This window comes from Camponotus floridanus, unplaced genomic scaffold (genome assembly GCF_003227725.1).
Source record: "Camponotus floridanus strain SB8 unplaced genomic scaffold, Cflo_v7.5 scaffold6, whole genome shotgun sequence".
NCBI classification, from domain to species: domain Eukaryota; kingdom Metazoa; phylum Arthropoda; class Insecta; order Hymenoptera; family Formicidae; genus Camponotus; species Camponotus floridanus.
The window spans coordinates 1,340,951-1,364,108 of NW_020229769.1; the positions used below are offsets into that span (position 1 = coordinate 1,340,951).

At 27.9% G+C, this 23,158-nt stretch overlaps 5 protein-coding genes and 1 non-coding gene across 10 annotated transcripts in view; 2 read left to right on the forward strand and 4 right to left on the reverse strand.

Moving 5' to 3' along the window:
- Window positions 1-379: 379 nt before the first annotated feature.
- LOC105252059 (male-specific lethal 3 homolog) lies at window positions 380-3,845 on the reverse strand. 3 transcript variants are annotated; one of them, XM_025413089.1, is made up of 10 exons: window positions 3,316-3,845; window positions 3,183-3,251; window positions 2,914-3,023; window positions 2,656-2,839; window positions 2,255-2,440; window positions 1,645-1,946; window positions 1,303-1,512; window positions 911-1,080; window positions 668-752; window positions 380-559 (listed from the first exon to the last, which is right to left on the reverse strand). In XM_025413089.1, exons 1-10 carry the CDS (start codon window positions 3,415-3,417, stop codon window positions 472-474), a joined length of 1,506 nt encoding a protein of 501 aa, XP_025268874.1. In that variant the 5' UTR covers window positions 3,418-3,845; the 3' UTR covers window positions 380-471. The 3 variants fall into 3 exon arrangements, with proteins under 3 accessions (XP_025268874.1, XP_025268872.1, XP_025268873.1); XM_025413087.1 differs by having other exon boundaries at window positions 911-1,113; window positions 3,316-3,585; XM_025413088.1 differs by having other exon boundaries at window positions 911-1,110; window positions 3,316-3,584.
- Window positions 3,846-6,119: 2,274 nt separating this feature from the next.
- On the reverse strand, window positions 6,120-10,331 carry LOC105252058 (phosphatidate cytidylyltransferase, photoreceptor-specific). Its single transcript, XM_011259253.3, has 10 exons — window positions 10,031-10,331; window positions 9,006-9,130; window positions 8,820-8,916; window positions 8,548-8,724; window positions 8,005-8,207; window positions 7,750-7,906; window positions 7,522-7,674; window positions 7,320-7,451; window positions 7,112-7,246; window positions 6,120-6,992 (listed from the first exon to the last, which is right to left on the reverse strand). Exons 1-10 carry the CDS (start codon window positions 10,100-10,102, stop codon window positions 6,906-6,908), a joined length of 1,338 nt encoding a protein of 445 aa, XP_011257555.1. The 5' UTR covers window positions 10,103-10,331; the 3' UTR covers window positions 6,120-6,905.
- Window positions 10,332-11,194: 863 nt separating this feature from the next.
- On the forward strand, window positions 11,195-13,178 carry LOC105252057 (glucose-fructose oxidoreductase domain-containing protein 2). The gene is made up of 2 exons (XM_011259251.3): window positions 11,195-11,941; window positions 12,318-13,178. Exons 1-2 carry the CDS (start codon window positions 11,434-11,436, stop codon window positions 12,989-12,991), a joined length of 1,182 nt encoding a protein of 393 aa, XP_011257553.1. The 5' UTR covers window positions 11,195-11,433; the 3' UTR covers window positions 12,992-13,178.
- A 338-nt stretch (window positions 13,179-13,516) lies between these two features.
- On the forward strand, window positions 13,517-15,574 carry LOC105252053 (replication factor C subunit 2). The gene is made up of 6 exons (XM_011259238.3): window positions 13,517-13,682; window positions 14,179-14,446; window positions 14,523-14,771; window positions 14,880-15,089; window positions 15,209-15,322; window positions 15,426-15,574. The coding sequence occupies exons 1-6, from the start codon at window positions 13,570-13,572 to the stop codon at window positions 15,519-15,521; spliced, it is 1,050 nt and encodes a 349-aa protein (XP_011257540.3). The 5' UTR covers window positions 13,517-13,569; the 3' UTR covers window positions 15,522-15,574.
- A 1,633-nt stretch (window positions 15,575-17,207) lies between these two features.
- LOC105252054 overlaps window positions 17,208-23,158 on the reverse strand; it is a 59,838-nt gene continuing 53,887 nt past the window's right edge. For all 3 annotated transcript variants that reach the window (XM_025412950.1, XM_011259239.2, XM_011259241.3), the window contains 5 exons: window positions 22,284-22,439; window positions 21,737-21,889; window positions 19,128-19,392; window positions 18,195-18,599; window positions 17,208-17,732 (listed from right to left, as the gene is read on the reverse strand). In XM_025412950.1, the coding sequence (XP_025268735.1) occupies window positions 17,319-17,732; window positions 18,195-18,599; window positions 19,128-19,392; window positions 21,737-21,889; window positions 22,284-22,439 (1,393 nt within the window). In that variant the 3' untranslated portion in view covers window positions 17,208-17,318. The remainder of the gene's footprint in view (window positions 17,733-18,194; window positions 18,600-19,127; window positions 19,393-21,736; window positions 21,890-22,283; window positions 22,440-23,158) is intronic.
- On the reverse strand, window positions 22,577-22,648 carry Trnae-uuc. Its single transcript has one exon. It is a non-coding gene; the product is annotated as a tRNA-Glu (tRNA).

Below are 23,158 nucleotides of genomic sequence, written 5' to 3' on the forward strand. Positions count from 1 at the left end.
CTTATTTTTATGCTACAAATATATATATAAGACAATTTCTCAGTTGTCTTTAATATAAAAGATATAATTATAGAGATCCATATATTTATATTAGATATCAAGCATTTAAAAAATTTTATTTTATATTTAATTCATATCTTATTTATAAAATTTCGACATTTTACATAAAATTTGATAATTGATTTAATGTTGACAAATTTTGTGTTAATAAATATAAGTATAGTAAATTATATATAAATTTTTATATATAATAACCAAAAGTTTATGTATAAAAAATATCAATAAAAAATTAATATTCTGATATTAATATTTTATGATATTTCATATTATTTATAATATTGATTCTCACACAAAAATACATTTAAATAATCTATGAGTTAGACAAAAATACATTTATGTGTATGTTTAATGTGTATATAATCACATTTTAGATTAAGGAAAGTAATATATTGTTACATATACTGTATATTATTAAACATTATTCATTTGTGGTACTGCTCGATTTTCGGCTTGCATATAAAATTGTTCACCAAACCATTCCCTATGCATCTCCAGATAGCTAAATATACAATATATATTATTATTTTTTGATGTTATATAAGATTTGTCATTATATTGATCATTGTTTTATATAAAGAATCATATCTAATTATATTTTATGATATACCTTAGAAACATATCCAAATATTTTATGAGTACTTTTAATTTTTTGCTCGACATATCTGTAGATTGTAATAACTCGGGTAATTTAACTAAAATTAAAGAAAATGATGAAATTATTTTTTAAATACGCAAGATTTTATAACTTTGCATATGCCATGTATGTTTTATATGAGAATATATATATATATATATATATATATATATATATATGTATATATATATATATTCTCATGAAATTATAACTTACCAAATAATCTAGTTAAATGAATGGCACCATAATAAGTAGACGGATATGTTGAATTTTCACCTTGCTTTAAAACTTGAGGCATTAATCTCCATTTATTTGATTGCTGAAGTAAAGCATTTACTTGAGCAGATGTAACAACAGGCGGCAATCTTAGTGTTACACCTCGTGGGCTAGAACAACGGGAACTTGTACTTGCTATGCTACTAAAACAAAAACAATCATAAACATATTATCTAATATAAAAAAGGAAGAACTCAAAATCGTTGCCATTATATTATGTGAGCATAACTTAGTTTTAATAAAAGTAATATTCATAAAAAAGGAGCTATGTAAAGATAATTAGCCTAATTTAAATGTAATTAAAATATTATTAAAATTAAAATAACACTTACCTCGATAAATTACCGCCATCTTGCTTTCCTTCGTCATACGATCTTAATTGCCGGCTTTCGTCGACTGAACTTACACGACACGATCGTAACCTACGCTTAGAATTATTTGATGGTTTAGATGCATTGTCCATTTCTGAATCATGTTCTTGAAAGGGTGGTAAATGAGCATATTCTGCATCTTCAAATTCCTCCCTTGATGTGTCCAGATTCCTTATAGTTAATATCTTATTAATTCAAACAAAAATCTTCCAATTTAATTCTTATATTCTTAATATGAAATCTAAATTAAATATTAATTAAAATTTTAATTTGAATATAAAAAAAAACACAATGCATATTTACTCAATTGGTTCCTCTTTTGTAATATTTGTTTGCTCGTTACATAAAGAGGATTTCAGAAAACAATATTGCTCCTTTTCTTGTTTATATAAAAGAAGATGAGGTATTGTGACATCAAAATATATGCGCAAACCATCTGCAGTTTCTCGGCATATATTTATTTCGTTCACTGTTTTTTCTATTGTATTATTTGCTTTATTCCGTTGAGGTTTTTCTGGAATATTTGTCAATTGAGTTGTAGTAAAATGTTGCACCCAAGATTCCAAAATATTTATCACAGTAGGTTGTGCAGGAAGAACTACAAGCTAAAATAAATATTAATAAATTTATGTTTTGTGTGAAAAGACTTTAGTTATTTATATATAAATCAAAATGTTAATAACAAATAAATTTTTCTCTAAATTTTCAAGTAAAAATAAAGATTAAATAAAATCTAAACAAATGATGTATGTGTGTATGTATATATATATATATATATATATATATATATATATATAATAAATAATGATAAATAATGATAAATGTGTGTATGCATATATACAAACACATATATGGTTGTATATAAAGTATATTATAATTATACATTGTTCAAAAACTATTCAATAAAAAATACCTTATTTTTATTTGTTATTAGGTCACAATCCTGTTCTAAATTTCGTTTTAAAGTACTACCTATGTCAATATCAATTCCTGGTTTAATACTGGCTCCAGATTGGCTACCTCCACCACTATCTTCATCATCACTCGTTTCACCCATATAATCAGAGCTACTCTCTGTGTCTTCTTCTGTGTTTACTTCCTGTAATTGCATATATATATATATTTGTGTGTGTGTATAAATTTTGCCTTATTCATTGTTGAAGAATATAAGACAGACTATATATCATCCAACTTGTTTAATATGAATCATTTTTTTAAAGCATTAAAGATACTCTGTATATATTTTTATTATTTATTTAGAATACATAATTTTTGTATATTTGAATCTTCATAATTTAAAAATAAAATATTTACCTCTGTATCATAATCAGCATGCTGACCTGAACTACCATCTTCTGAAGATCCAGTAGTGGCTGATGTAGCTCGGCTGCCACCACTCCTTGCTCTACGACGAGATTCTTGGTGTTCTGCTTCAGCTAAACGTTCTGACATTTTATGACTTCTTTTCTTGCGTTCACGGCGATATAAATAAGCACCACTTTTATTGAAACAGATAACTAATTTTATTTTCTTAATTACATATAATATTAGATCAACTTTAAAAATACATACAGTTGAAGTTGTGCTTTTTGTGCTAAATCTCGTTGAAGTTGGCGATTTTCTTCTGTATCTTTAAGCACATATTCTTCTGTCACACAACGGTCCCAAGATGAATTCCAACCCTTACATATAATTATAATAATAATAGTAATAATAATAATATATATATATATTTTTAATATTCTATTTATCTAATTTATTCTAATTTAATTCCTGTACTAAACACAGGACATTTTGTGACATTTATTAAATTTTAAATAATTAAATTTTTTATAACTCACTTGAAAATGTATGAGATATTCCACAGCTTTTCTTCCTCTTTGATCTTTATTTACAATAACGTCAAGTACCTGAAAATTTATAACATTATTTGTTTTTATTGTATTTGCGACTATATATTTAACTATATATTACCTTCGAGTCATATAACACTTTTGCCTTTGTGGGATCTGGTTCATAACATAACACTTTTTCTCCATCACAAAATTTAAATTTTGGTCCTCGTGTTGACACCATTGTAAATATTTACCAGAATATAACACACAAATATTTAAAACAAATTCTAACATAACCTATATAACTGTCAATCAGTCAAATCAAAAGCAACATAAATGTACCGAGTATCTATATTAAATTCCGGAGCACAATTAAATTTTGATTTTCATATTTATCTTATACATTTTTATATTATTATTTATATAATATCTATTGTCTTTAAAGATATATCTTCAATGTATCCCGGTACGCTTAGCCATCACATACTTAGACACATCGGATCAAATAAAAAGAAAATAATGCGATGGCCAACCTTAACCTTTCACTCTCACGAAAAAGGAGTAAATTAATCGATTTCTGTCTGCATAAATCATTATGCCCTTAACGAAAATCGGCTGTTCAGTTTTTCGGAAATAATATGTAAATGGGAGATTGATTATTGTAATATACAACAATAAAAATTAATATGTGCACACAATCGTGGACAAAAAATATAAATCTATTAAATCAAGTTTCTTTATTATTAAACACAGCTGTGTCCCTCTAAATTAAAACTCCCTTTACTGCATCTTGCGTTATTTTCTCATTATTTGTATTTTATATTTACTTTATGATCACAAATATACATAGTATTTTTTATTTTTCATACACACTTTCTCATTCTAAGTTGCGCAGAGATTAATAAAAAATGTTTAAAACGAAAAAGAGAAAAAATTTCGGTTTTAATAAATTTTAAATAGAGAAAATTTGAGCATCTATATAGATATAGAGAAAAAAATTTGAGCATACCCATATTAGATATAGAGAAATAAAATAGTTTTACTAATACAAATAATACGGAATTATAAAATACTGTTAAATATATAATAAAACGTTCGTGTAACGGCATATATACGCATTAATTTTTCAAGAATTTATTTTTTATTGCTACATAAATATATATTAAAATTTAAATTCTCTTCAAATCCAAAATTTTATGTATTTTGTAACACATTTTTTTACATAACTTCCATCTATACATGTATATGTATATATATTTTTTCTTTTATTTAAATTTGCTATTATATATTAAATAAATATACGTGTATATATATATATGTATTTAATTCATTTATCTGTCATTATTTCTCTGATTATCTCTAAGATCTAAATATATATATAAATTCTTATTATATAAAAATGTCATATATATAAATGCCTAAAAATGAAAAATATATAAATTCATTTTTTAATAAGCTAAATTACATATTTTGTAAAACATATTCTTACACTTAGATCTCAATAGAATGTGTCTTGAAATAGTAACCAAAGGAAAGAAATAACAATGTCATTAATAGTAATAATAGAAAAATGAAAATTGAAATATACAAGATGTTAAAATAAATGCAAATGAAAATTAAAAATTATTCAATTACACTACAAATAAATTATAAATTTGTTGAATTAATTTGTTCAATGTGCACTATTTCAAGCAAGGAATTATATTTAGAGATCTAAGAGAGAGCATATTTTAGGAATATAAAATATACATAACTCTTATAATAATTTAATCACAGAAAACTACTTTAAAATTGTGCCATATCAATTCGCATATTAAAAGTGCATATTATGTAAGAATATCTCTTTTTTTCTCTTAAACATGATTGGCACAATTATAGATAATATTAAAATTAATTTTTGAAGCACAGTAAAATAATTTTAACTAACATTTATTAAAAACATTCATTCTTAAGACCATTTCTCAACCAATGTCTCTTTGTATGTTTTCATATATTGCATGACAAGGCAAAATATTTAATTATAGTCGCCTGACCATATTTTATCAATTATACAATACACCACAGAGATTTGTATGTTCATCATATTAATACAAATATGGCAGACACAAAAAATCTATTTCCATTAATTTTTTATTTTATTTCCCAGTTTATATGAAAATGGTGATTAATAGACGCAGATTGATTTTGTCTGAATAAGATCATTTATATATAATCTTTCTCTCTATATATATTCTGATAATTTATATATATATATATATATATACACAAATATCATAACTCAATATTTCAAAGTTTAGCATTATGTATACAACATAAAGTACATAAGTACTACACAATCACGAAATAAAATAGGTATATACATTCCATACAATTCATGAATACCGACAATTCTTATGGACTGGCAAGGCATGTTACATTTATGGAATATGCGGATATTTTTTGCAGCAGAAAAATGTTGAGGTCTCTTTTTGAATGTAATACCCAATTACCTGTCTTTTTTTAGATACTTGCATCATATTAATATTTTGATAATAGTAATATATGCAATATAGATTATGTGAAACAAATTTAAATAACTTAAGATACAATAATTAGGTTTTATTCTTTTGTTTCTAAATAAATATGAATACTATATCTAATACAAGAAGAAGAAAGCATAATGCTAAACTTCTAAGTAGAACCGTTTACTCAATAACATCAACAATAGTACCTACATACAACATACAAATTATGTTATGTTGGATATTTTCTTTTACACATAACAATAAACATTAAAATTTTAGAAAGTATACATTTAATCAAAACAAAAAGAATTGTTAGCATTTTTATATGTCAATTCTAAAAAAATGTATGCATATATACAAACGAGATTCTATTATATCAAATTTTAAATGCAAATACAAATACAAATATAAATTATTGAGATCTGCTTATTACAAATAAAAAATTCGATTTAAGCAGAGTACATAAAAATAGTGTTCTTAATTTACATCTTGTAATAATTAGAAGCAATAAACAAATGATTTAAAAAATTAGATATAAATTTTGCATAAATGCTACTGTATATTTAACAGAATTTTTCTAATATGCGACTTTCTTTGGTTCAATTTTTAGACAAAAATATTAGTCATATTTCCAACAATGCTATAACAATAGTTTAATGTAAACTATTGCATTTGACAAATATTTGATTTTCTGTGGAATGCACGAAAAATACAATTAAAATTATGATAGATCTATCCAACTGATTATTCTTAAACCAGAGTTAATCACAGAAGTTTGCATATTATGCTATTTTAATTTATTTCAACATTCGTGCATCTTATGTTCTGTTATAAACAAATGGTTCTTAATAATATTAAAGTTCAAGGAAGATCAAATGTAATAGAGAAGACTTTTTTTTTAATATATCAAAATGTATAAACTTTATTTTTAATAAAAAATGAGATAAGCAAGAAATATATTATCTCTCATCTCTGGTCACTTTGATTTCAATTAGACAGGTCTATCATACTGTGATATATAATCCTTAAGTCTATACAAAACAAACTTTAATTGTTATGGTTTAACAAATTATGGTAATTATTTGATACTGTGTTTGCATTGTCACTGCATATAATGTTTTTTTTAAATATTAGAAAAGATCTGAAAATCTTTTCTAACATTTTCTAATAGATAAAAATAATCCCTGCAGCATTTTTGCCATTTAATATATTTTAACTCAAAATATTAATTAGTTAGCATACCCCTATTTGCCAATGAATCTTTTAGCGTTTGGAAAAGCTGCAGCTGTTGCTCTGGTTTCAAGCTATAAACCTATCAGAAAATACATATGCTTTAAAAAAAATGAAGTTTTCTTATTTGTTGATATATAATACAAAGAAAAAAGATTCATATTGAGAAAACTTAATTCTATAAAACAACTTTATTGTTACCTGCTGCAATAATTTCTGAGGTGATGCAGTATGAATAAATGAAGAAATATAGACATTCACAAATGTTGCCATTAAATACTGACAATCAAATCTATCCATTATTCCACCATGACCAGGAATTACGTCACCAAAATCCTGTAAAGCATTATTAAAATAGAATATCATACATAAATACTTGTAGATTTAATAAAATATAACATTAAATTACCTTAATTTTGAACGCCCGTTTAAATCCACTAGCAAAGAATCCTCCAAATGGCCCAATTACAGAGCTGAATACTGACATTGATAATGAATGCAGAAGAAATGGATATAATGTCAAAGTGGACTTTCCATTGAGCTACATATTGAAAGATAAATGAATACTCATTACATATGATTAAAATATTTCCGATATAAAAATATGTTACCATTCTTGATATCACTTGAAGACTCTTTGGCAATGTATATTCTTGTGGTTGAAACAAACTTGACGGTTCACAATCCATGGTCATTCTTCCTAAAGCTTCACTGTATTCGATAGGACAGACGAAATAGCGGTACTGACACATGACGTAAGACATCTAAATAGCAATATCATATTAGCTCATGATAGCTGAGTTTATTTTTATTCATTATTTATATGAAAAACATGTTACCATTAATCCAAGTATGACAGTCGAGATACCTCCACCAATGAAACCTTCCCAAGTCTTCTTTGGAGATAATTTTATTAATGGCGTTCGTCCAAAAAAGAAGCCAAACATGTATGCCATGACATCATTTATCACAATCATACTAACAGGGACAATGAACCTAAAGACAATTGATATAATTGATGAAGTACATCTATATGTATATATGTAAGAAGATATATTGTAGTAACAGTTCTGGTAGATAAAGTAAATACATACCATATTAATCCTTCAAATATATTTTGAATAATAAGATAGCTTTGTGTCACAACAATAAGTAATGCAACATGTGTCCAAGCAAATAGAGAGAATTGCTTCATATAATATTTCTTTACAAGTGAGAGTACAAACCATACAAAACCAACAATGTAAAGACAGAATGAAATAAATCGATGGTATGTAACAAGTACACGCAGATATCCCTAAAGACAATAAAAATTACAATTATTATCTACATTATATATAATGAATTCATTTTTTAATATTGTTCTCATTATCTTTCCTTCATTCTGTTATTTCTCTATATTAGGTAACTTTAACAAAGAAGCCTCACAAAATGTTGAAGCCATAACAAAAATATCACTACAAAACTTTATCAAGGTTTTATTATTGATTTAAATTAATATTCACAATATATGTAATAGTGTTCTATAAATAATTTTTAAATACAAGTGAATACTAACAAAATTTTATAGAGAGAGAGAGAGAGAGGTCTTTTTTATAAATTACATGATTCAAAATTAAAAAATAACACATACTTACCGTTCGATTAATCACCACTGCAAAATAGTCCATTAAATTTTCTCCATAAAAAAAGTAATTGGAAGTTATCAAAAAATACCATGATAAAGATCTGAACCATGGTAAACCATGAATTCTATATACAGCATATCCAATATTAATAATTTCTTCAAAGCATTTCACTTGTACAATCAATGTCTATAATAATTAATATGACATTAAGTAAAAAAGAATATATATGAAGATTTGTTGTATTATACTTAATTATAAAGTATTTGTGAAAGAAAACTTACTGTAATCATCAATGCTAATGGACCTCCATAAATAATAAGACAAAATCCAGCTATCATAAACCAAGTGAAAATAGTTCTAATTATCCAATTTCGCCAACTGCAAGAGGAAGCAAAATCATTAGAATGACTTATTCATATAAAATTGAAATAGTTTATTGCAAGTGAGAAATAATATATGTATTTTACCGAGCTGGAAGACCAGAAAGAATAGAACTTAAAATATGTGGAGTATGATCAGTTCCTTGAGGTAAAGACTTGCCTAACTCTTCTACCTCTAATTTTGCATCATCTTCGGATTCAACATCCTCTTTCTGAGGAAAAATATGTGTGAAAGATATATTATAAGTAATATCGCTTTGAAAAATGATTAATGCAAATATGGCATTAAAAAATTTTGTTAATAAATGTTAATAAATTAATTAGATACCCAATAGTGCTAAAAATGTAATAAAAGAAATAAATAAAAAAATATATAAATAATATATGCATATGTATTATTAATATAAATTAATATTATTTAATATTATTTATTATATAAAATTAAAGATACGTATGCACACACCTAACTTACACTAGTAAAATGTTATTTTTGAGATATATCATAAAATACTTGTTATATTTCTTTAATATTAAATTTAAAAAATATAAAATATATAATAGAAGTAAAATTATATTTCACAATTCAGGACTGCATTAAATTATAAAAATATGCATTAAATTATAAATATATAAATACATACTATGTGTATGGATATATTGTGTGGAAATATTCATTATATTCATAATTAAACCTTAATAGATGAGAGAATGCGTTTAATATCTTTTAATTAAAAAGTGTTGAGTAAGCATCATGTTTGCAAACCGAGCAGAAAAGTGGGGATAATAAAATGCGTGACAAAGAAGACGCGCTATTTGTTTTGCACGCGCGTGTATATATGTATATGTGTGTACACACATCCTCATTTATAGTACGCGATATAAGGATATATATCTATATGTACAATGCGCTGCACACCAAGCGACTTCAAAAGTGTATAGACACATTCTACAAGAGTATTGGTAGCTGTCAAATACCTATCATCGAATAATCGTCTAACGCGTCAACAGCGCGGATCGATAGACCGCGGAATCGCGTAAACGCGAAGCAATCGTCGAGAGATTCAACATTCCCGATGTCGCGAAATCGGAAGGGAATCGCACTCGCTTATTACCTGATCATCGCTAACATCCCGCGTCGCCGTTGCCGACGTATCGCCGACCGTTCTTTTGCGTACCTCCGACATATCACACGTTCCTGTCAGTATTGACACGCGATAATTTGTCGCGGTGGCGAAATCCAATGACGGATCGAATAAACGGCAAGGAGTCAAAGATCAACGCTTCGCGCCGATTCGTAGCGCTCGACCGCTACGTATATTTACATATTTTGATGAGTCGAAGGTATATTCGAGGAAACGAATGCGGCGAGCACGCACACACTACACTCGTGTGAGGCGAACAGCGGATTAAGTGCGGGGGCGGGGATGGTCGCTCGGCAACGTTCGGCCGCGCTCGGAATGCTTCGGTTAATCAATGATAATGGTCGGTCACCGATAAGAATATATCTAGACGCACATAAAAATAATGACAATCTCAAATATCATTTATTACCCTGTTTCCGTATATTCGCGATTTTTCAGAATAATACAATCGATGATCGATCGTCTGTCTAAATAAATTTGCATAATTCGTGGAAAAATTGGTCAATTGTATCAAATTATGTCAATGTCATCGATCATTCTCTATATATTGATTGATTGATTATACTTGTATGTGCGTATATTGTTATGCAAGCTCTAGAGAGAACTTTAATCGTTGACGACGCAGAATTTGCTAGTGTATCGTGCGATAAAAATTATAATCTTGTTAAGAGATGATGACAGACGTGAATTACGCGATATTTGCTGATTTATCTTCGTTATGTATCAAGATTGATAAGAATGTGTACAGAGAACACGAGATTATTGAGAGGACGAATGATTCATGAAATGTTACATAAACGAGAATTATATATGACATAACACGTGCGTACAAATATATATTTTTATTCTACAAAAAAAGGAACAATTGAGCATTTAAAGAAACGCAGTGTTCATTAATACATATTAGTGTATTAGATTTAGGGCGCATTCACACCTTGAAAGCGGGAAGCAGAAAAGCAGAAAGCCAATCAGAACTCGCGCTGGTAATAAGCAGTGTATACACAATATATTAGATAGGCAAACTGTGTAGAAACTGTGACTACCAACGCGACTTCTGATTGGCTTGCGCTTTTCTGTCAAGATGTAAATGCGCCCTTAAGTATGTTTATTTGTGAATTGAATCATGCGCGCGAGTAGCTTCGTCCATTATCTGTGGTTCATCAGCTGTCATAACATGTCATAAATATAGCAGTTTACTAATGAAATCATTAGATTTTAGTCTCGAAAATGAAAAGAACACAGTAATTGAATATAGAAAACAGAATTAGAAGATTATCTCAGCGAGACATTTCTCGTCGAGAGAGAAAAACAGACTGTAATTGTATTGTGCTGTAGGTTAAATTTCAGAGAAAAAGAGAAGAAACGTCAAATATATGCACTTTCGTACATTCAGAATGACATTACCTGGCATCGGAGTATTTGGCACTGGAAGTATCGTTAGGATCATTATACCTTTTCTGAGAGAAAAGGGCTTCAGGATTGAAGCTATATGGGGTCGCACATTGGCGGAAGTCTCCAAAGTGGCGAGCGATCTCGAGATACCATTTCACACAAGTCGCATAGACGATGTTCTTTTAAGGAAGGACGTCGATCTAATCTTTATCATGTGCTCGCCGAGCTTGCATTCACAGATTGCTGTTAAAGCCCTAGGTATAGGGAAGCACGTTGTGTGCGACAAACCAGCAGGCTTGAGTCAAAGTGAAGCCTTGAAGATGGTACGAGCTGCGCAGTATTATCCCTCGCTAATTAGCATAGTTAATCACAGTTTAAGGTTTTTGCCTGCCTTTGCGCATATGAAAAAAGCATTAGAAGATGGATATTTAGCTGGACCTGTAACAGTTATAGAAGTAAGAGTACATATGGGAAGTTTATTGCACAATGGTAAATATAAAAAGAATACAAATTCTTATGTCTATATTTATAGATTATATGAATTTTAAAATTATGCAGATTTTATCAAAGAGAGAAAATAAGAAATGAAATATTTTAAAATTGAACTAATTTACAAATATTAAATTATAATTTTGTAAAAATTAATAGTATTTTCTCTCTTTAGAAATATCTAATCAAGGGAGCATAATCATAGTTACAACAAATATCTTTTTCTATATCATTTTAAAATATAGTATAAATATCTCAACTCTAGAACATTCATTTCATATTTTGTATGTGCTTGATGAATCAGAAAATATTTTTTATAAAGTATATATTGATATATAACAATTACTTTAAGTTAGACATATTTGTATCTTTTTAGGATATGATTGGCTATGTGATGATACAATGGGTGGAGGAATCTTGGCGTTAGTGGGCAGTCATGTTATTGATTTGATCTTTCATTTAATGGGTCAACGAGCTTCAAAAGTACATGCTGTTGTAAGAACATTTACTCAAACAACCAAATTCATTAATGGAATCAGGCATATCACATCGCCAGATTTCTGTAGTTTCCAAATGGAGTTAAGTGGTGGTACTTTAGTAACAGCTACTTTAAGTAACCACTTGCAAGGTCAGCTCTCTCAAGAAGTGTTGATATGTGGTGGTGGCAATCATTTGGTTGTGCGTGGCGGAGATTTATATGGATGTCGAAATGGACAAGAAGAGATCTTATATCATGATACGGAAGATATACATGGAATATCCTTGCCGATTGCTGACTCTATTCCGAGGCCTTACATCAAAGGACTTAAAAAAATGATTGCGGCACTAAGAGAAGCCTTCCAATCTGTGGAAGATAAGAGAGGTTGGATTAAAGAGCCAGTGTTTTCTGCTTCTACATTTGAAGATGGTCTCTATGTTCAAGCAGTTATCGATGCACTACGACAAAGTAATAAACAGCGTGAATGGGCCAAAGTTAATATCTTGACAGAAGAACCAGATCCAAATCCTTTATTGAGCGCTGCTGTCAGAGCTACAGCTATTTCAATATAAAAGTTTGTTTTGCTAAAATCTATTTTTGCTAACAAAAAAATCCGCTATAGTATTATACATTTTACTATACATTTTAAAGACTGTATATTGATAAATCAATTACATAAAATAATATTTAAGGCAGCTACATAGATTTACTTTTCTATCGTGTTATGATTACTTAGATAATAATCTCACTTATTTTATTTTTCCTGCATAAAAAAAAAGAAACTTTAATGTTATTAATTATAGTTGTCTCTGTACATATATATGCATATGTGAAAAAATATTTATAAATATTGTGGTTGTGCTTACAAAATGTTAAATATATTGATTTGTATTTAATATGTATAATTTTGTAATATATTCTACATTTCTATATGTGATTTAATGTAATTATTTTATATTTATAATTATATTAATTTTATATGTATTTTTGTATTATCTCAGTCTTCTCTCTGTGATAGCCAATCAGATTTATTACCTGTGTAGTGTGTCGTTCAGCTTAGTTTCCTTTCAATTATTTTTCTTGCTCTATGATTATATTCAAAAAGAGAGCGGTCATTTTTCACTTTTGCGCGCGTAGCATAAATTCAAAGATGGCAGGGGATGATACTGTTGATGAAGCTATGGAAATTGAGATTTTGCCATCTACAAGTAATAGTGATATGAAAATTAAAGAAAAAGATAGTAAATCTCAAAATTTACCATGGTATGTCTTATGATCAAAAAAAGTTTTATTTCTAATAATTGTTTTATATTTATGTGAAAACTTAGGTTATATCTTTAATATTTAACTAGATTTTATATGATTATACAAAATATACAAAATATATTTTGAAGAATAACGTGAGATACAAAAGATCCTTAGATATTAATTTATCACTCTTGAAAAATATTAGTAATTAGTTTATATATGTGTATGTTTGAATATTGTATATATACGAGTAACACATATTCTTGCTATTAATGTACATTATTAATGCTCATGATATTATTTACTGAGAAATACATAAAACATATTGACTATTTTTGCAAGATTTCAAAAAGAAATAGTATTGTTTATAATGTAATAATAATATTATAATAATATTATATTTTGTTAACATATATTATAATAATATTATATTTTTATTAAAAAGTTCATTAAAAATCCTATGTCTTTTGGATCATATAAGATAATACTATCATTATTTACTGATATCTAGGATCGAAAAATATCGGCCACAAGTATTTTCAGACATTGTTGGCAATGAAGACACTGTATCTAGACTAGCTGTTTTTGCTCAACATGGAAATACTCCGAATATTATTATTGCTGGACCACCTGGAGTTGGCAAAACTACTACAATTTTGTGTTTAGCACGTATTTTATTGGGACCAGCATTTAAAGAAGCTGTACTTGAATTAAATGCTTCAAATGAGAGAGGAATAGATGTAGTTAGAAATAAAATCAAAATGTTTGCACAAAAGAAGGTAATATGTAGAATATTAAGAGATATGTATATTTCTTTAAATAATATATTTTTGCGATTGTAATTGCATATTACAGGTAAATCTTCCTAAAGGGAAGCATAAAATCATTATTTTGGATGAAGCTGATAGTATGACTGATGGTGCACAGCAAGCATTGCGTCGTACAATGGAAATTTATAGCCATACAACTAGATTTGCTCTTGCATGTAATAACACAGAAGAGATTATTGAACCTATACAATCACGATGTGCTATGTTAAGATATGGAAAGTTAACAGATGCCCAAATCTTAGCAAAAGTTCTCGAAGTCTGCGAAAAAGAAAAAGTAACTAAAATATTATAGATAATGACAAATGATTTAAAATTGATTCACACAATTCTATGTATTTTTATTTTGTATTTATAATATTACATATTTACTTTTACATTGCAGCTTTCGTATACAGATGATGGTATGGAAGCAATAGTGTTTACTGCCCAAGGAGACATGAGACAAGCCTTGAATAATCTGCAATCTACATATAATGGATTTAATCATGTTAATGGTGAAAATGTATTTAAAGTTTGCGACGAACCTCATCCTTTAATCGTCAAAGAGATGCTGGATGATTGCATAAAGGGAGACGTTTCTAAAGCATGCACGGTAAAATATATTCATTTGAAAATATTAATATACATCAAGATATAAATATAATATATATATATATATATATATATATATATATATATATATATATTACATTTATGAATTATATTTACTAGGTAATGGATCATTTCTGGAAAATGGGATATTCTGCGGAAGATATAGTTAGTAACATATTCAAAGTTTGTAAAAATCATGCTATGGATGAAAAATTGAAGTTGATATTTGTTAAGGTAAATTATATATGACATTATTTTATGCATTAAAAAAGATTAAAATTATTTTACTCTCACATATAATTTTAAAATAATATTTTTAATATTAATTCATACACAGGAAATTGGAATAACACATATGGGAATAGTGGAAGGTATCAATAGTTTGTTACAGTTACATGCCCTTGTGGCAAAACTTTGCCGTTTGTCAAAATAATTGATTACATTCTATTTTTTAATAAACATTTTTATATTTTTATCATATGTGCCTTTTTATAATCTATTTTTTTTAGTTTTATCATTTGGAAATATTGTGTCAAAATAATTTTTTTAGAGACATTTTAATTGCATATCTATAAAATAGATTATCATAGATTAATATATAGATTATAGATCTAATTATTATAGATCTAATTTATAGATCCAAACATTGCATACACTGTGCCACATATTGATGCACATAGTTTCTCGAATATTTTATTATAAGTAATGATAAGACTAGCAATTTAAAAAAATGAAATTTATATTTGATAATAACTTATTACTATCGTACAAAGCTATAAAAAAGAATTTAAATGAACCACTATATATGCATTCTAAATTTGTAACAGAATCAATGCTAAAAGTAAAGGTCATAAATATGTATTCTAATTTTAAAACATTTAACATTTTATATAAGATTTTATTTCCATATTGCATTAATTAATCTTTTTTATTATCAATATTCAGTTGATAGACAAGATAATTGTTTTTAAATACATGATATTTGTGAAAAAATGTATCTTATTCAAAGATTTTTCTATTTCAAAATTAAAGGTTATAATATTTTGTACATTTTTACATTTAGAACAATATATATTCATAGAATTATATTATAAATCTTATTGTAACGTTTAATAATAATCTTATAAAATTGTAATATTCAATTTATTTGCTATTTTTATACACAGAATTATATTAACAAATATTATGTATGCATACTTTTCTTGGAAAATCGAATAATTAAATTAAATTATTGAAACCAGAATGACAAGAATTATAAACACATGATTATAAATATATGATATGTAATGATTGTGATATGTGAGCTTGGTATATATGTGATGCATGTATTAGGTTGCTAAACATATATTCAGCAGTAAATTTTAGCAATCACAAGCATTTCGGCGCTTAAATTTAAAAATCTACTATTAAAAAAATCTACAATCTTATGTTTAAGAGCATTAAATAGTATTATTTATCAATAAATTTACCAATAATTATACCATTATATTTATACCAATCATCAAGACTGACTGAGATTTGGAATAGACTTTTTGGATTTTTTGAATTTATATTTAAATTTGAAATTTATTTTATATTTAAAATATAAATATAAAATATAAGTCTTTTCAAGAAGATCTCAAATACACTCTTTATGGATATACAATCTGCCGCTAGATTTGTTCAAATATTGGGTTCTGTTTGTAATAATGTATGTGATTTATCAGTCTTACGTTCTTTTTGTATTTTCTTGGATAAGATAAATATTTAGAAAAAAATAAATGTAAAGCATTCGTGAAAAAGATAAACTAGAACTTTTCTTTATAGATATCAATTTTAGATTTTATCCTCGCAATATAGCGCAATATGCTCTTGATATAATGTATCATAATACAAACGCGTTTCACTGTACATTTAGACTCTTGATTATAAATTAATAGAATGTAGTCATCAAGTTTAATAAAACAGACATAAATCTATCTCAATATAATGTTACTAATTTGTGATATAATAATTCCCAAGCTATGGAATGGCATTTCAAGGATTCAGCTTAGATATATCTTTGCGTATTTTAATTCATATCATTGATATCTACTTTGCAAATTATCTTTATTATATTGATAGAAAAATAACTGTATTAATTAATATATAAATTTGATATGTGCTTTCAAAATTCTCGTTTCAGAAAATATTTCCGCTTATCTTTCTTTCCTCATTCTCTTTTAGTCACAGAAATGCAGATTCGTAATCCTTAGCACCATTTTTCCATTGGTACGGATGTCAAATGCGGTCTCGGCTTTGGAGAAGGCCATCGTAATGCGCTTTGACACGATTCCGCTCTGGAGGGTGTTCTCGGAGGCGGTTGAGGTGGATTAACGAGAGACTCTTGCAAGTGTGAATTCGTATCACCGCCGTTCGTCTCAAGATGTCGAGATATGTTCTTCTCTACCGGTGGATCGCCGCGATGGTTTCTCTTTGTGGGCTTTCGAGCCATATCGTGCTGCAGTGCGGTTGGGGGCGCGCTTTCCACGGATTGGAGACTCGCCGCGCGATGCAGGGAAAGTCGCAACGGCTTCTTCGGCGGTGCCGGACGAGTCTTCGTCTCTTGAGAACTAGTATATGCCGTCGATACTTCCGAATTCTCTGATGCGCGAGACTGGGAATCCTAAAAGAAAGAATATTATATATATATATATAAATTATATGGATGTTGAATAGAATTTAAATAATTGAATGTGTGTGTGTGTGTAAAAGAGAGAAATACTGTTATCTAATGGGTTGATGAGAAAGTAATTTCGTTTTTCATACATAATATTTTTAATGTCATGAACAAAAAAAAATTTTTCATCTACCTAATATACATATAAGCTAGTAAAAATAAAATAATTTTATATTACATTTTTATATTGAACATCTCTTTATCAATCTTTTGTCAAATGAATGAATCAATAGAAAAGAGATGGATCAAGATTCAATTATCAGCATTCAGGAATTAGGATTAAATTATTTATATGTAAAATGACTTGAAAAATTTTTGGATTTCAAGAAAAAATTCGAATTTTATATCAAGCACTCTCTCTCTTTCTTCAAGATCTATACATATATCATTATACATGATGCGAAATACCTGTAAACGATAATAAGTCGGTTCAGAATCAAACTCTAGAGATTGCAACTGTGAGATGCTTTTGCGATTTTTATGCAAATGTTCCATGGTAGATTCGACACGCGGCGATCTTCGACGTTGCATCTGCGACTGTATCAGCGATTGCTTACAATCGAGGCTGGCCGTCGATCTGGCCAGCTGTAATCCATGTTTCTGCCTGTTTCGTGATTTGTGATGCCCAGTCGAAACTCCATCGGATGAAAAATCGAGTTCACGCTGGTTTCTAGAATCTGTTGAACGTCTGGAATGATCATTGTGTTTGCTTCTGACAGTCGGCAAACTCTGTCGTAGTTCTGTACAACTTCTCACGTTGAGACCAGGTAGATTCGCCACCAACGCCGTCACCTGAGGGCCTTTTTGGAAAACCTGCAAATTAAAATTTTAATTTATGAAATTATTATATTTGATACTATTTCAATGTTTATTTCAATTAATAAGCGATTTTCCTAACATAACATTTTATGAAAAAACTTATCAATCTTTAAAGTTTATTAATCTTTTTAACTTCATTTAACTATTAATCTTTTTAACTTTCTTATCAAGCTTGTCAAAGTATTTATAATTTATTGAAACATATATACATATATATGGAAAAAAAGATTTTTTCATACATTGATTAATTATAAATTATAATGATAATATAATTTTTTTCTAAATGTTATCTATTTTTTCTCACTAAGTGTGATATTAATCAAATTTTCCTTTTTGTGAGATATTTTTTAAAATTTTTCTATAAAAATAATTATTTATAATAAATGTACAAAAATAAAACTTTGATATCAGTATCAAAGTGCAAATTAAAATTTAATAAATTCCAGTTCATATGGATATTTATCCCATGTTTCGATGTTGATTTATTTTACTAAAACAATTTGAAATGCGCTAGCAAGTTACCTGTACATGTTCTTGACGATTTGGCGACGGTTCTTCGGTAGGGACTTCGGTTCTGCTCGGCGCCAAGAGATCTCTGACCTGTTCCTCGAGATAGCCGATCCTATGCGTCAATCTGAGATTATCCGAGCGTAACGTACGCAATGCTGCCAAGGACTCGCCTTTTCGCAGGACAACTATTTGCGCAGCGTCAGGTGCAACAGCCAAAAGCCGCGCCAAATCGCTTCTACCCGCTCCTACCACCAGTTTTCCATTTACTTCCAAGATTCTAAAAAATATGTACCATTGCAAAGTGATTGTAATTCTTCATTTAATTGGATGATTTTCTTTGATATTAAAAAAGATCTTAATGAAAAATACGTATTTCGTTCCTCTTCTCTCTCTTTTTAATATATATGTATTATATGTATATATAAATAATTAATAATTGATTGCGGTATATTTTTTCTCGGAATAGAGCTCGGACGATTGCAATATTGAGTGATATCTTATTATAATTTTACATTCTATATGATCAAATTATAAAGCGAAATTATACGCGGAACTGAGCTTAATGACGCATGGCGAATTATAATGTGTGGGAACTGAAAAAAAAATATGTTGAGGAAAGTAGGCAATGCGTATTATCTTTAGTTATTTCGTGAGAAACAGCACGAAGTTTAAACACTACAAAAACTCCAAGCAATTTTATAATATCAATTAAGAAAATTTTAGAAAATACAATGTATTCTTTAAATGAAATTTTATATTTTGTAAGCGTTTTTTTAAATTCAAATTTGTTTATTATTTATGAAAAATATTAAATTATTTATAGCTTTTAAATTATGTTAACGATCAAAAATAAAAAAATTTTTAACGAATTTTACGGATGGAAATAAATAATCAAAAATAAAATATTATTTTATATTTAAAATTTTGAATCGACTTTAATGAAATTTTTAATTAATTCGAAAATCAATTGTCTCTCGAATCAAACGCTTTGAACCAAAACGTTCAATAATCTATTAATGTCCATGTGTATTTTTAAAAGATCTACGTAAGCAAGCCTGAAACACCCTGGCCTATAGTGAATCTTCTTGAGTGAATATACTGAGTAAAATAGTGGAAGGTGGGGTCATGTGAAGTCGCGGGTACAATTAACGAGGGCACATGGCGAACTTCCGGTGCCGCTTCACGCTACAGCGACCCGTTGGGAACCAAATGTCAAGATTGCCCCATTGTTCTTCCCCGATAGCCGCGCACGTTACATAGCTACCACCGTTGCACACAATCACACTATGATTCCTCCGACACCTTTTCTGCATCGTTCCGGAACCGACAGAGAATTGTGTTCGAATTAATAGAATTCCTTGAATTCCGATTTCCAAAGGTAATTCCACCGTTTAAACTTTGAATCAATTTGCTATACATGGGTATAATTTCTACAGGAAATATTAAAATGGTAAAAACTATTTTTAGTTTAATTTACAAATTTGCAAATTAAGAATTCCAAATTGTAATGTATTGCGAAATTGACGGTGGCAGCTTCATCGGGAAACAATGTGCTGTTCTGAAGCATGAACTTTGAGAGCGACACATTAATTGTTACGACGGATGTCGACAGAAATGCGGCTTTTTTTGCTTCTGTTAGATGGTGATTAAAGAGCGGAATGGAATGGTTACTTCGCTCCCGCAGTTACCACCGTCATCCTTTCACAGGAGCGCAGAAAAGTATCCCATTCGCATTGTCGTAATCTTCCTGAGGAAGAGAACAATAAAATGAAACCGTTGACGTTCGATTTACAGTTTCGCTCACCGTTTTATATGTTTGAAAAGTTTTATTGGAGATGCTGTTACATGAATTGATTTTGTAACTTTTAAATTAAATTTCAGAAGCATGCATATTCTGATATATAGAAGAGATGATTTTTCTCAAAAATTAAATGTCATTTCCTTTTAAAAATTTTAAAAATTTTAACTTTGCTTTTATTATTAATTAGTCTACCGAAATAATATTTTGCTATTCTTTAGTATATAGAAAATTTATTATATATTATATTTGTATAGGTATATATGTATTATATATTATATATAACTATAAACAAAAATGCCTTGGAATATTTCTGTTGGAAAATTAATTTCTCTTAAGAATTCTTCAAACTGTATATGAAATTAAATAATGTTGCTGAAAAAGATGATTTTTATCGAATTATTTTATAGCACCAAATGTATTTTAAACATTGTTATTTAGATTGCTTAAAATAGAAGTGTTAAGAGATTTTTTAATAAATTACACCAAATAAATTAAGAATTAAAATGAGATATTCAAAATTATTTATTATTTATAATAAAAAATTAAATAAATAAATTATTAGAAATAAGAATAAAATAGATCATTTCTTTATCTATATCAAAATATATATACCCATGAAATTCGATTGGAATGTATATGTGTTATTTATAATGCAATAAACAGGATAAGATAAATGGACAATTGTGGAAAGAATATCCTTATTACGTGAGTTGAATGCGTGTACGAGGAATAAAAAATTCGTACGAATTTTACATCACTTTATATATCGGACGAACGTGAATATTTGATGACTCGCGAATTCCGGTACAACAATACAAACCTGTCTCCTTTACAAAGCCCAGAATCCTCTACAGCCCAGTCGACGTAGAGACCAATCGCGTCGTCTCTTGGTCCGGCTCCAAAACGTGGACTTTTCGGATCTGCGCTGACTTCTATCGCGTGAATCGTAACTTGCGTCGAGCCGGAAATGCAGCTGAAAGTAAAGTGATTGATGTAAATTTAAATTTCTTATTATGTGAAAAATGTAAGAAATAATGCAATCTTATTTTTTAGTAATCTTATTTTCTAGTTTTAATCTAAAAAATTACTTTAAATAAAAGCTAAAGATAGACAGATAATACAAGTAAAAGATAGACGATTTTAATACATTTTTTCAGAAAAATTAGTTTTAAATTAAGAAAAAGAATTTGAAATAAATAAATTGATATGCTAAAAAATATTTTTATCTTCTTATAATATTAATAAATTCTTGTTTGTTTTCGAGAATAAATAGATAAACATTTCTTATTGTTCTGTTGAATTTACGCCAAAAATTGCACAGCATTAAGAAAATATTAATTAACAATAAAAATATAGAAAATATATACCTGAATATTGTATCGTTCTTTTGCTTTTCTTGAGTTTCAGCCAATTCTAAAGCAGTTTGAAGGGCTCTGCTTTCCTCGTGAAGAGTCAGCAACTCGAGTTCCTCGCGACCTAGTCTATACTCCAATTCCGCTTGTTGTATTCGGACATCAATATTACTGCAAAAATTGTATACATTATATTAAAATAAATTTAAATTAAAAAATATTTTTTTTTGTTTAAAAATAATTGTTTCATTAATAATAATTAGGAAATAAATAAATAATTTCCTTTTTCTTCAAAAATAAAAAAAAACTTCCCATACCGGGAATCGAACCCGAGCCTCCTGGGTGAAAGCCAGGTATCCTAGCCACTAGACCATATGGGATTGTGAAAGTACTTCTTTAGATACAATTCTAATTGTAAGACTGTATTATATAATTTTGAAAAATATTTATTTCTTTATGTCGATGAAAAATTTTGTTTCACAAATAAAATGTAATTCAGTAAGTTCTATTATTTTAAAATTTTTTTCACTTATTCATATGTAAATGTTAGTAACTTTGAATTTTCGCATATATGTGCATAAATTATTATTTTCATTTAACAATCGTAACTTGAACTTATTGTAAAAATTATATATATATATATATATAATTCAAAAATTATATATGTATATATAATTCAATATAATATTAATATCAAACTTAATTATTTCATTTAGAATAATTCGCCTATATTTGCCTTTTTCTTTACTTTCTATCTTATCACGGTTTATTTTCAATCCCTTGAGATATTTAATGATGTATATTATAATTAAATAATTAATATGTATATAATTACAGATATATGTAAATTTAATAAATTAATAATCGCATTTTATGCTGAAAATGCTTGG